Below are 14,384 nucleotides of genomic sequence, written 5' to 3'. Positions count from 1 at the left end.
TATATGTGTTCCACATGTTTCATATATATAGTTCAGTCAGATTTGGTTTTATTCTACACCTAAACAGCCAACATAAACATAAGGCTCTTGTTAAGAAGATTACAAACATACTTCTTTATTGTATCTGTTTGCAGTCTCATCCATATACCAGCATTCTTATGGAACTTATAATAAAAGTGAGGTTCCATTGGCTTTCATCATCGCCACCAGTGTACTCCAGGAGGGAAAATACAAGCATATACAAAGTCCTGTACTGTCCTTAGACACAAAATTTTGAACATGCTCCAATCATAACAAATTATACACTAGGTCTGGTGGATTAGTCATTCTGAACTGGATTTCCTATTTCCTGCATTTCATATATTTGTCTTTCTTGACTTACTTCTTCACTTCAGTTGTACATATCCACTAGTAGCTTTTTGAAAAAGAATATGTGAGAAGTAAATTTAATGAGATTTTGTGTATCTGAAAATATCTTTATCCTTCTCTCCTACTTAATTGACCATTTGTAACAAACAAGTGTAACATAAAGATTAGAGTGCCAGGACTTTTTAAGTGTTTTTATTATGAAAAGATGTATTTTTAAATTATATACAAACTTATTTCAGATATAGAATTTGGAGTTAGAAATATATATATATATATATATATATATATATATATATATATATTATATATATATATATATTTTTTTTTTTTTTTTTTTTTTTTTTTTTTTTTTACAGAGAGGAAGGGAGAGAGATAGAGAGTTAGAAACATCAGTGAGAGAGAAACTAGCAATGAGGTACTTTCTATCTGAAAACAAACATCCTTTACTCTAGGGAAATTTCTTGAATTGTTTCATTGATTTTTCCCTCTCTATTTCTCTAATCTGTCATTCTAGGATATTGGATTTCAGTGTGGGCTCTTCCAGGTTGATCTTCTTATTTTCTTATCTTTCTGTCCTCTTCCATCTTTTTGTCTTTTGCTCTGTTTCTTAAAGATTTCCATAATTTTATCTTCCAAACTTTCTGTTGTATTTTAAATATTTCTGCTATCAAATATTCATTTCCAATAGCTCCTTTTTGTTCTCTGAATATTTCTTTCTCTAAGGAGCCTATTCTTAATTGTTTCTGTATAATTTTTTAACTTTCTGAAGATGTTGGTAGGTTTTTAAGTGTTATTTTTTCTGTATTGTCTCTGTATCCTCCAAGTTTTTCCTTCCTATTTGGTTGCCTTGGTCTATAGAAACTATGTTGGAGGCTTCTTGTGATTATAAGACTTAATAAAACATACATACCTCATTAGATGTCTGATTATCTTTGATTGTCTATTCATGAGTAAAAGTGAGAAACTAGAAATTTGTTTGGAGGATCTGAGTCTATGGATTGGCTTATTAACTTTAGCTTTATTATAAAAGAATCTGGTGAGCCTTTTTTAGGAAACCATCTCTAAAAGGCCTTTTCTGTTGGGCTGGTAGCTTTGTAGTATTTTGCCTGGAAGGTAGAAGTCTGGCTGCCAGCATTTTGGGAACCAAATGAGAGAAGAGAAGAGGTTTGTGTTTGTATGTGTTCCTCCTGATCCTGGCACCAATCATACTATTTCCTATTGGTATACACACAAGAACAATAATCTACACTAATAAAAGAGAAAGATGCAAATTGACCGTACCTTCGCAACACTCACCAGCCAATCAGGAGTATACAAATTAACCCAACACAGATGGCAGGTTAATTTGCATACACAGGCGACAAGCAGCTGGGGGCGGGATGCTTGCAACATTGCCATGGCAACAATGCAGGCAATTGGCACCGCCCCAGCGGCTCCAGGCCTCTAGGCAGCTTGGGAGGGTGGAAAGGCAGCTCCAGGCCGGAGCAAAGGCGGTGCCTGCAGCCTGGGGAAGGAGGGCCCTTTCTTTGTGCATCGAGCCTCTAGTGTATTTTTATAAACAAGTGTAACATAAAGGTTAGAGTGCCCAGTACTTTTTCTGAAAAGATGCCTTTTTAAAATATTCACAAACTTATTTCAGAAAGTATGTCTCTTGCCTGACAGTGGTACCAGCTCAGTGCTACTCATAGCATATGGCAAAGTGGCTTCTTCCCAAAATCTAATTGTATATCATTGTTCTGAGATTAAAAGCTGTGAACTCATGGGTTTGCCAAATATATAGAGTGCAGAGTAAAAGATCACTAATTGTCCCAACAGTCTATTAGAAATGGAAGAAATGTAGAAAGCATCCATTTTGTTTGTGTGTGTGTGTGTGTGTGTGTGTGTGTGTGTGTGTCTGTGTGTGGCAAATGAGAGAAAAGAGAAGAGTCGTCGTCAAACACCAAAGAGAGCCATGACCAGAACTTAGGCTCCCGATCTTCAGACCAAGGTGCTTTCCACCTTACTCAGCCCCTCTTTTCTTCCCGTTCCCTGGAAGAGCTGGGAAGTGGGTGTCATCACAGTGTAATGCAGCCAGAGCATGGACTTTTGGTCAGATAGACCTGACACTGTTTTAGTTGGCCTGTGATCTTAGGCAAACTTCTTAATCTCCTTGATTCTCAGTTTCCTTATGTATAAATAGGCTTATTAAAACATACCTACCTCATGAGATCAAAGACAACTCAGAAGATATGATAATTAATCAAATATAAGAGGAGAGGAGAGCAGAGGAGAAGAACACCAACAAACCTGTAATTAAAGTGGATTTGGGGGGTGATGAAGAAGCATTAGTAGAGGAAGAATTGGAACAGGAAGCTATCATGGAGTAATAGGGGTGGGTGTGAATTTACATATGACTCTCAGCTCAGAAGTCCCTGCACACTCTGATGAAAGCCACAAATGCTCCTACAATCATTGCTACATCAGCATCACATGAAGAATCCTTCCAGCATCTCAGCCCCGGGGACTTTTCCATCTTTACTGTCTGAGGCCAAAGCCACCTTTCTAAGGCCTTCCTTATTCTCCCCTTTGTAAGATTATTTCCAGACATTCCAAAAATATCTATTTCTCTGTTGATATTTCACAAGAGCTCTGTTCTTGCTAACTAGAACATAAAATTCTAAGCAGTCAGGTTGAGATCAAAAGTGGGGGTCAGGGATCCCTAGCCAAGATTTTGAAAGACATCCATTTTAGAGGGCACTCGTACAGAAGATGGTTTGTTGGGGAGAGGAGTGTGTATATCAGAGGCAGGAGAATCAGTTAGGAAGCTGGCACAAGGATGGCATTTCTAAGAAGCTGAACTAGGCAAAGCCTCCTGAATTTCCAGAGTGGATCTTGGTGCCTGGGCTCATTTACCAGGGGCATGGCCAAGTACACTCCACTACAGAAGCAGATCCAAATGGAAACTCAAGGGAGTTGCTCTACAAGAGAAGGACCACAGGAATTCTCTATACTCAATCAGGACATGAGGAAAGAAATCCTAACATATGATGTTGGAAAGGCTATATGATCTGCTATAGCTAGAAGACTAAAGATAGTATTATACATCAATCTTTGATTTAGTCACTACAGTGAAAGGTTCTTTTCCAAATCACACACCCAGCATGAGTTGGGGCAGAGGTTAATTTCAAATATGAGAGACAAGAGACACAGAGCGGCCGAAACAGGTTTGGCTTAGTGGATAGAGCGTCCGCCTGCGGACTGATGGGTCCCAGGTTCGATTCCGGTCAAGGGCATGTACCTTGGTTGTGAGCACATCCCCAGTAGGGGGTGGGCAAGAGGCAGCTGATCGATGATTCTTTCTCAACAATGTTTCTAACTCTATCCTTGCTTCCTCTCTGTAAAAAAATCAATTATATATATATATATATATATATATATATTTTTTTTTTAAGAGACACAGAGCGGAAAGCAGGGTCTATTTGCTTCCTGATCCCTGACTAAAAAATAATTAAATTTCCATCTCAAATTCACATTTGCAGCCCAAAGCATATATGTGAAGTTTAAAATATGCCAGGGTATGGTTACCTTGCTGACTGGTAGCACAAACTCCCAGTTATATGCTGTTTCCACCAGTCTGTCTGCCACTTTTTCACTGTACACATCAAGTATTCACCCTCAGGCTTCCGACCTCACAACCTCTGCCAGAACAAGTGAGCTGTGTCCACTTGATGGGAAAACACCATCTATTTCATTTTTAAAAAGCTGATCCAAATAATCAAACCAGTCCTCTTTGTTTTTTTTAAGGATTTACTAATATTTTCTCTAGTTTTAAATTTATTTATTGAACTCATTTAGTGAGTCAGAGTTTGAGACTATCAATTTTAAAAGAAAGAAAAGGATTGCTTTTTTAACATTAAAAATAAATTTGTTCCTGTGTCCAAACCAGCCATGTATATTATTAGCATCTATGAGTATTCTCAGAATTTAAGTAGTCTTGGATGAAAAAAAAAAAGTACTGTAGCAAGACTAAAAGAAACAAGATGGCAGGTCAATGAGAATTTTAAAAACTTTCATTGTCTCAGAGTAATTGCTTATATCCAGTATTTACTAGCAATGGTTTGTTTATAGTAGAAAATATTGATGAAATATGAAGAAAATCTTACATTAAGGTATTAAGCAGTGGAAGTGATTTTCAAATCTTCCCAGACCTATTTAAAGAAGAGATGTTGCATCATCATCATCTTTATCTCTATTTTTTGAGCCCACCATGTGCCAGGAACTATATTAAACAGTTTACATGTATTATCTTGGGAAGAAGAGAAAAGGCTGCATCATCTTGTAGAAAGTTTAATAACTTTCTCTGAGAAGCAGAAGGAGAACCAAAAAGAAAGCATACTGAAGTAAAATAGTATGAGAACATAAAGAAGATAAAAGAATTATGAGAGCAGCAGATTAGTGAGCAACCATTTTGTTGTATTGGGGCAGGATGGTGCAATGTAAAACCAAATTGTCCTTTACTAAGGCTCTGGTATAAGTGATCATGAGGAAAGAACTGATGGGGAAGAACTGATGGGATTCGGAAATAATTTATCCTAAAGAAAGAGAGAACCCAGGCAGAGGTGTTTGATTCAGGAATCATGGAACTATTGTCAAATGGAGTAAGTAGAATTTGAGGAAACCAGAATATCTGTCACTCAGCTTATTGTCTAATTCACATTTAACCCAAAGATGGAGCCAGTCCTAAGAAAGCAGATCCAAGAGATGAATCATGATGAGGTCAGGCATGCCCCTCCAGCCACCTCTGAAACAAATCTACTCCTGGGCTCTTCAGTTATGTGAGCCAATAAGTCAGTTTCTTTCTCTCTCTCTCTCTCTCTCTCTCTCTCTCTCTCTCTCTCTCTCTCTCTCTCTCTCTCTCTCTCTCCTCTCCTCTCCTCTCCTCTCCTCTCCTCTCCTCTCCTCACACCCCTTTTTACTCCTTGAGTTGATTTTATTCCTTAAGTTAGACTTTCTGTTCTAGACAACAAAATGTTCCTAACTGATACATTACAGAATGGAAAAGCCTTGGCTTGTCTGAGAATACAGAGAAGATAAAGGAGTTATAGAGCAATAGATTAGTGACCAACCATTTTGTTGAATTGGGGCAGGATGGTGCAAATCAGTATTTTCAGGCCACTCTCTCTCTTCAATTTATTTTTTGGCTCAGATTTCTTGCCTGCTGATATCCTCTCCTGTTATAGGCAAGTTCCTTCAATGCAGCCGGGAAAGGTGGCCACAAGCAGCTCCAGCTTATGTTGTCCAGAGTATCTTCTCTGTTGGATCCAGCAGAATATCCTTGAGAGGATGCTGTTTAGGTCACAAGTTTATCCCAGAAGCTATGACCATGACTAAGGATTTTGGCCCTTGTTCTCTCTTTTTTCCTCCCCCAAATACTAAAGGAACAGAATCAATCCAAACTTAAACACATGGACTGGAGGAAAGGTGTGTAATGGTTGTTGGTGGTGGCCCACCCAGGACCCCTTACCTGGCCAATGCACCTCTTCCCCAGATGCTGTGAATGTTGAATGATAACCCACAGCTGCCCTCTCTCTGAGACTTGCCCTTACTCATATGGGAACCTCCTCCCCTAATCCTATCTTCATTTAAAACTTGGTTTTATCATCGACGGACAATTAAGTTGTTTCCTTGTCTTAGCAATTATACATAACACTGCAGTAAACGTGAGGGTGCATATATGTTTTCAATTTAGTGTTTTAGTCCTCTTTGTGTAGATATTCAGAAGTGGAATTGCTGGATCATGTGATGGCTCTATTGTTAATTCTTTTAGGAACCCCTATACTGTTTTGCATATTGGCTGTACCAAACTGCATTTCCGCCAACAGTACATAAGGGTTCCCTTTTCTCCACTTTCTCACTGACACTTGTTATTTCTTGTCTTTTAATAATAGCCTTTCTACCTGGTGTGAGGTTTTTGCTTTATTTATTTATTTTTTAATTTCAAGAAAAACTATTTAAAATATAACATTACATTTAATAAATATTAAATATTTCAAGAAATATTAATGACCTACTTTGTACCATTCCTTAGAGCACCCCTCTGGTTGCTAGATGGGGTGCTGCCTGATTCATGAATCACTTAATAAAGCCAATTAGATCTCTAAATTTATTTGGTTAAATTTTGTTTTATAACAGATTTGGGGGCAGGGATGCCATCAAAGGAGATTTCCAGTGGCGTCAGAGAAGAGAAACATGGGCGTGGAATCCAGGAACCCTTTTGAATTCACTGTCTTTCTCATCATTTCTGGGGCTGTCTGTAAGTTCCTCTCAGTTTTGAGCTCCACTCTTTTTGCATTTAAGCTCCCGGTTTAATCGGCTTTCCCTTACTGGGTAGGTCAGCTTGAGCTGGCTCAGAGGTTCTCCCTAACCTTTCAGACCACAATTGCTAAGACTCAGTAACATCGCTTGGTTGCTGACAATATTGTGGAGAACCCTAGCCCTTGATTCTGCTCCCAAATTCCATATTGGGAACTGTCGGTGTGGAATTCTCCATTTGTTTGGAATCAGTCCACAGTCCCATTCCTGTGATTTGCTGGTTCATTTCTTTCTCTAATCCATGGTTCCATGGGAATTGTCAGTGGTGTCCACAGAGCTTTTTCTTGGCCAGGACACAGTAATATCTCTTGGTTATTGCTGATATGTTTAGGTGCACAAATTTGTTTGTCCTTTTTTCTACAGATAAAGGTTAAGGGAAATGGCATCTTTTATATCCAAAAAAAATTTACAACTATAGTTCCAAAAACTGCAGATATTTAGCAAAATGGCAAAGTATTAACAATGGTCATTATAGGGAATATTCCAATTAGACAAAATTGTTCACTTAAGAAATGCATTTGAGAGCAAAGGATGCCAGTTAAACAAAAAGAAATGGTATGGCTACTTTAATTGATATGCAGAACCTAAAGAAAAAAAAAAAAAAAAAAAAAAAAAAAGCCTTCTTACTCCAAAGTGCTTTCATTGAAAGATTCATTGCAAAATGCTAACAATAAAAAATTAAAGCTATGAAAGGTATTTAGGCCTTCTTGTTATACCCTTTCCGGTATCAAAACACTGGCCCAGAAATTGATGTCTTAATTGTAATCAACTGGCACACTGGAGAGGAAACTGTCCTCAAGATTCTTTGCAAATTCTCCAATGCCTTCACACCTGCCTTCAAAGGAGGGCCACGCAGAAGCCCCTCCTAAAACTGATGGGACCCTAAAAATGAGAGATTTTCTAGAAAACTGCCATGATATTCTCTTAAACAAACATCAGGAAACAGAAATATTTACTATTTGTCCTGGTTAAAACCTGATAAGATATTTGAAAGGAATTAATAAACTTTGATCACAAATTTGGTCATATTGGAAGCTGACATTCAGAGCCTGGTAGGAATGTTTTTTAATACCTTCCCCCCTATGTTAAAACTAGGAAAGAACCATTCCAACCATAAGTGGATGGGTTATTGCTTTGATATTATTCAAGCTGCAATCCAGTTCTTAGGGAACTGGAAACACTATCTTTGTCTTGCAAGTCTCTGTAAGGCCAGAAATGTGGTTCTAGTGGTTCAAAGTTGATCTGCTAAAAATGGCCCCTCATTGCCAGACTTTTGCCATCCTGGTGTTCTTATAACATGGTAACAGTGTGCTCCAAAAGTAGAGTGTTAAGATGGGTAAACAATGTTTGTAAATTACATGAACAGTTAGGGATATGGGATATAACCATCTGCTGATCCCTTTGTGTCCATGCTAGTATGACCAGCTCCTGTAAGTCTTTAATGTCTTATAACACAAGTCTATTGTCAACAGGTTAAAGAAGCCTTACCAGATCCCAATTCAAAGATTCCTGTTTGTTACAGTCTAGACGAGCGTGGTGCTCGTATTCCGGAAGCATCATGAGAGGAAGACAGCCCCCGAGCCCCATTAGAAAGTACCTTTCCAAGTGCTCCTGCTACAAAACTGAGCTGTGGATGTGCATCAGGCTCTACCTGACATCCGGTCCTGTACAGACACTGGAGACCTCCAAACCAAATTGATTAAGACGGGAACGAGCTGACATCAATTAGAGTGCTTCTGTTCAATCAAAGGATCAAGACTTCCCACTTCTCCCAGCTGGGTGTAGGTCAGCGGTTGAGCGTGGACCCAGGAACCAAGAGGTCACCAGTTCGATTCCCGGTCAGGGCATATGTCCAGGTTGTGGGCTTGATCCCTATTGGGGGGTGTGCAGCAGGCAGCCAATCAATGATTCTCTCTCATTGTTGATGTTTCTATTGCTCTCTTGCTCTCCCTTCCTCTCTGAAATTAATAAAAATTATATTTAAACAAAAAACAAAACAAAAAAAACACAATAAAAATAAGAAGACTTCCCACTTCAATAAATTTGGAACATTTCCGCCTTCTTTTACTTTCCTTTACTCTAGCATTGGCTTGGAAAGCTAACACCAACATGCATCTCGCAGGCCATTACTAAGAGGATAACCTTTCAGATTGTTGGATCGTTATCAAAGATTCCAATTTATACATAATTAACAAGCTACGATTTTCCTCCACCCATTAGGAGTCCTCCACAGCAGCACCCATTGTTACAAGGCATTTAGGATGACTCTTTGTTTCATGCTAGGAGAGTCTCTTTTCATATGCATTAAAAATCTAACTAACCCCTGGTTTGAACAGGTATATGCAGCAATTCCTGAAAATTTAGTCTATTCACAGTCCCACCATAGCACACAGGCAGGCAGTGCCTCTTAGATTACCCTAACTTCACAAATGAACTGGGATTCCTCATTGGTCAACTTCTCTGAGTTTACATTGTTGAGTTAGAATTCTTACGAGGAGGCTTCATTTTAAATTTCAAAAGGACCTTCGGCAGGTCCTTGCTTCCCTGGTTTAGGAATAAATACAAATGAAGCAGAAATCTGTATTAGCAATAGCTACCCCTCATCCCCCACCCAAATCCTTACATTCTCTAGCCAAAGTTGTTCTTGATAATAGAATAAACTTCTATTATATTTTTGCTGAGCAAGGAGGTGTCTGCTGTGGCCAACACTACCTGCTGTACCTGGTTCAACTCTCCTCGGGAAGTTTAAATGCATGTTCACAGGTGCTAACTACTCAGCAAATGACCTCCCTAGGACCTGAGAGGGAAGAGAAAGTGACAGTCTTGAAAGTTGTGGGCCTGGGGCCATAGCCTGTGAGAGTTCCAAGATTCAGCACAATGTCATGACCTAGGATTACCACACAAAGGATCAGCAAAAGCTGCAAGAACTAGAGAGTGGTTGCTGAGAGTGTCTCTAATGCCTTTATTGTTTCCCACATGTCTCAGGCTGAATTTGATCAAAAGGGCGGGATTGTTAAAAAAGAAAGAACATGCCCAAAATGGAGTCATTTGCCCCCATGACAGCAAAACAAGACCTAATTGCCAGATCCTCTTTTAGGAATGTAAACTTCAAGCAGTTAATCAAAATAACCTGATTAGCCGAAATCGGTTTAATTTGGCTCAGTGGTAGAGCGTCGGTCTGCGGACTGAAGGGTCCCAAGTTCGATTCCGGTCAAGGGCATGTACCTTGGTTGCGGGCACATCCCCAGTAGGGGGTGTGCAAGAGGCAGCTGGTCGATGATACTCTCTCATTGACGTTTCTAGCTCTCTATCTCTCTCCCTTTCTCTCTGTAAAAAATCAATAAAGTATATATTTTTTAAAATAACCTGATTAGCACTCGTAAGATAATTTTCATGAGACCCCTGCCACTCTTTTCCCCCTCAAATAAAAGATGACCTGGCCTGAAACAATTCTTTCTTTTATATTGCAAAAGCTCCATTGCACACCCCCCTTTTCTGTCTATAAAAACTTCCAATTTTGTTCAACTCCTCAGAGCACCTTTCTATTTGCTGCCCAATTCACAAGTCATCTAATAAAGTCCATTGGGTCTTCAAATGTACTCACTTGAATTCTGTGGTTGTTCCTTTTTTTTTTTTTTTTTTTTTAACACATTCTTATACACATGTCCTGGTATATACGTACACCAGGGTTTGTTTATGGGGTCATGGGGTATGCTTAGCTTCTGTGTTACTAGAGAAAGTCAAACTATTTTCCAAAGAAGCTTTTTCCAAATTAAACACCCATCAACATGTATGACAATTTCCACTGAAAAGTGAATTTATCCCTGCAGTATATAGAAATGACACAGTTACCAGATCACTCACTGAATTAGTTTCCTAAAGTTGCTGTAGCGAATTTTCACAAATTCGGTGCTCTCTTGCAGTAAATACGATGAAAACGAAGAACAGGTGCCGTGGGACAGGATGGGCATTAGAGCTTCACTGCGCCTGGCTCACCTCCAGGCCAGCTCTCACCGTCCCTTGTTCTAATTGTCTGAACCCTGGGCTTGTTTTTTTATGCCTTGGCCACCAATTCATCCTTTGCCTGACAGCATTTCTCTCTGAACCATCATCCCTAACATAGATAAACTCCAGGTTTGACTCCATTTCCCTCACTGGCCATCCTGCTGACTTAGCATGGGTATGAGTCATTCTTGCTCTGAGAAACAAAGTTCTGAGAAAAATGAGCCAACACACTGGTGACAGAAAAATAAAACTCCTAACGCAAGGGATTTGGAGCAGGTAGGGGTGGAAAAATCACTTCGGAATTATCAGATGAACCTGATCCAGATAAAATACTCCGTGCTCAGATGAACAAACAGATAGTGAAGTAAATAAAAGTGCATTTGAGTACTGTTTGAAACAGTGGTGTGGAAATGCCTCCAATACCTTGAGAAAGGCCCTCACAGTTACAATAGAAATCTTGTCACAAAACCAAACCTGACTGGGACAAAATTAGAAGACAGAATATGCAGCTAATTAATCCAAATTTTCCCTATCACCGTAGTCTGGAAAATAAGTCATCAGATCCTTTCAGAATCTTAGAAGTCCCTAAAATGACAGGAAAGGACATCCTGGTGTCTTCCTCAAGTTCAGGGACTTCCATTTACAATCAAATCTCTGCTCTACCAGGTGCATGATCATAGAGAGGTTTTTTCTAACCTTACTCTGCTTCTGTTTCTTCTTGTGTATAATGTGTAATAATAATGGGCTCTCATCATTTTTTTAAAGCTAAATATGATAGGCATTATATCTTTATAATATAGTAGAGGTCCCATTCATGAAATTCATGCATAGGATTGGGGGGTGGGGGTGGAGGGCCGGTTCCCTCAGCCCAGCCTGCACCCACTCCAATCCGGGACACTTTGGGGGATGTCTGACCACCGGTTTAGGCCCACTCCCTGATTCTACCAATCCTGAGAGATCAGGCCTAAACTGACAGTCGGACATCCCTCTCACAATCTGGGACCACTGGCTCCTAACCACTCACCTGCCAGCCTGCCTAATTGTCCCTAACTCCTCTGCCTGCCTGCCTGATCGCCACCAACTGCCTCTGCCTGCCTGATCAGCCCTAACTGCCCTTCCTTGCTGGCCTGATCTCACTCCCTACTGCCCCCCCTGCCAACCTGATCTCACCCCCAACTGCCCTCCTCTACCAGCCAATTTGGTTCTGATTGATCTTTTTCTATGCCAGTCAGCATCAAAAGCTCTGCCTCCTAGGCAGCCATTGGCCCCTTACATTCACCCAGATTTGGTTCTGATTGGTCAGTTTCTATGCCAGTCAGTGTCTCTGGGCCTATCAACCTGGCCTGATCAGAAAGGCAAGACTGATCAGCAGACCCACTGGAGGCCTGGAGAGAAATGGAGGCACTGCTGTTGGCCAGGCTGGGAGAGAAAGAGAGGCAAGTTCTGATCAACGGCTGCCACAGAGGCTACGTATCAGACCCTACCTCTCTATCTGCAGGCCTCTCTCCAGGCCTAATCTGCAGTCCCCTAGGCAGTCAGTGCTAGGTCAGAGGCTGCACGTCTGAGATAAAGTGGAGGTGGTCTCTGCAGCCCTACAGAGGCTTTCAGAGGCCTGGTGATCTCACCCAGAGGCATTCCAAGATGGCTGAGCCTAGCTAAGCCCCAGCATGGAAAAGACTTCCTTCCTTTACCTGATCCAAGGGCCTTGTTGGACTCCTTTATCGTCCACCTTCCTAGAAGGACACAGTCACAAAAGCAAGAGAACAATTTGAATATTCTATTTTTTTTTTAAAGTAGAATATAAAAAGCACTGGGTAATGCTTATGAACAATCCTAGTCAAGCTTCGCTAAAAGGAAACCTCTGGCTGGCCAGGGAGGCTTTGCCAACCACCTGCCCAACACAATATTGCATAGCGTTGGCTTTCCCCAGCAGGACAGTAGCCCAGTCCCAGGCCCCACACCAGGATTCTGAGCTCTCTTTCCTGACCAGAGCCCTATCCATGCCTGGTGGTCTTCAGGAAGCTCTAAGAACATTATTACTTTCCGAATGGAGCTGCAGAAAGCATCTCCTCTATTTTGTCATCTGCTTCACCACCCAGTTGAGCGCTGAGCACAAGGCCCCCTCTTCTAGCTAATTCCCTGGGTGTTTAATGGAAGCTTCAGCTCTGCAGGGACTCTGCTCATGGGAGCCTGATACCTAGGTAAAAGGAGGATCCCTCTGAACTGCCCCGTGTCCCGAACCAGCCTATGACACTGAATAAGAAGGGTTTCTGGCTGGCTGTCTGTCGTGGTTGAGCGTAGACCTATGAACCAGGAGGTCAGGATTCAATTCTGGTCAGGCCATATGCCCAGGTTGTGGGCTCGATCCCCAATATGGGCTGTGCTGGAGGCAGCTGATCAATCAGTCTCTCTCATCATTGATGTTTTTCTCTCTCTTTCCCCCTCTCCCTTCCTCTCTGAAATCAATAAAAAATAATAATAATAAAGGGGATTTTCCGGGGAGAAGAGAGACAGTCTGCATGCCTCTACCTGAGACGGTAAGGATCATTCTAGAAATTCTGATGGAAAAATTGATGGACCCAATTAATTAAATTATCTAAAATTCAGAGACAAGCTTTTATCACAAAGAAAAATAAGGCCAGAATTTTTTTTTCCTCAAAAGAGCCTGAGCCACTATTTGGAAAGGACGTTTGATATTTGTAATTATGGTTTTCTTAATACCTGGAAATAATTTTAAATATCAAGAATTGGAACATAACTAAACACTCAGATATGAACTTACTACAGTTAAGGTCAATACTGTGACAGTAAAATGATTGATCTTCGGTTCACAGCTGTGGGGTAAGACAGAAAAAAAAAAAAAAAAGTTTATTTCCTGAAAGCTAAAGACTAAGCTCTCTCTCTAATCCCAGACCGCATTATGCTGATAAATAAGGAAGCGGTGCTTATTAACAGGAGCTTAATAAGATTTCAGCCCCCATTAAATAATCCTGAAGACTCTGGCCGCTTTCCCCTCCAGCTGTAAACTGTGGTGAGCAATTTCAGGTCATTTCCTGCTTTTCCTGTGGACATGGCTGACCAGGGCACCGAGCCTCAGGAGTCATCTTTCTCCCAGCACATGGATATGAGAGCAGCACCATTTGTAGGAAGCACAATTTTGTCCAACGTGCTTCTGGGACAGCAAAAGCTGTCCCTATTCTGAGACTGCAGAATTTAATTTCCTCTCTTGCCTGTGGAAAGGGTCTCAGCCTATAATCCTATTTGATCACAGCACCTTAAATTCACCTAAGGTGGCCGGCTGATGGCTTCCCTGGGCCATGCAGATGGCAGTGCTATTCCTCCAGCCCCAGCAGACAGAGCTCTTGGCCGCCCCACCAACCACAGGAGACATGTGCGATAAAAACCACTATATAGTTCCTTAGTTCAAAGATGCATATTATTTTCTTCAGAAGGAAAAGAAAGCACAGTACTATTTTAACAGTTGGCACCAGAATACCACAGAGGGAAGAGAATTTGTTCCAGCAACAGTAATGTGCATTCATTTTTATGCTCTTTTCAGAACTATGTTCAAATTCCCCTCTGTTATCGCTACCCCTTCAGTATCTAGTATAGGCAACCACCTGTATTCCTGAAGCCTTGCAGAAGGAAGGAAGAAAGGT

At 40.8% G+C, this 14,384-nt stretch overlaps 1 protein-coding gene and 1 long non-coding RNA gene across 17 annotated transcripts in view; one reads left to right on the top strand and one right to left on the bottom strand.

The window, feature by feature from the left end:
* Window positions 1-8,489, top strand: part of CD86 (CD86 molecule) — a 75,124-nt gene extending 66,635 nt beyond the window's left edge. For 6 of the 16 annotated variants that reach the window (XM_036445905.1, XM_045583951.1, XM_036445906.2 and 3 more), the window contains 2 exons: window positions 6,541-6,661; window positions 8,193-8,489. In XM_036445905.1, the coding sequence (XP_036301798.1) occupies window positions 6,541-6,626 (86 nt within the window). In that variant the 3' untranslated portion in view covers window positions 6,627-6,661; window positions 8,193-8,489. Of the gene's footprint in view, window positions 1-6,540; window positions 6,662-8,192 lie in introns of those variants that run through there. The other 10 variants (XR_004989284.2, XR_004989286.2, XR_006742085.1 and 7 more) reach the window with 4 other exon arrangements.
* A 1,204-nt stretch (window positions 8,490-9,693) lies between these two features.
* LOC118723530 lies at window positions 9,694-10,274 on the bottom strand. Its single transcript, XR_004989290.1, has 2 exons — window positions 10,087-10,274; window positions 9,694-9,850 (listed from the first exon to the last, which is right to left on the bottom strand). It is a non-coding gene; the product is annotated as an uncharacterized LOC118723530 (long non-coding RNA).
* Between the last annotated feature and the right edge of the window lie 4,110 nt (window positions 10,275-14,384).

Source organism: Pipistrellus kuhlii, unplaced genomic scaffold (genome assembly GCF_014108245.1).
Source record: "Pipistrellus kuhlii isolate mPipKuh1 unplaced genomic scaffold, mPipKuh1.p scaffold_m20_p_2, whole genome shotgun sequence".
Classification (NCBI taxonomy): Eukaryota; Metazoa; Chordata; class Mammalia; order Chiroptera; family Vespertilionidae; genus Pipistrellus; species Pipistrellus kuhlii.
The sequence above is the reverse complement of the archived record's forward strand: the minus strand, read 5'-3'. Positions and strand labels throughout refer to the sequence as shown.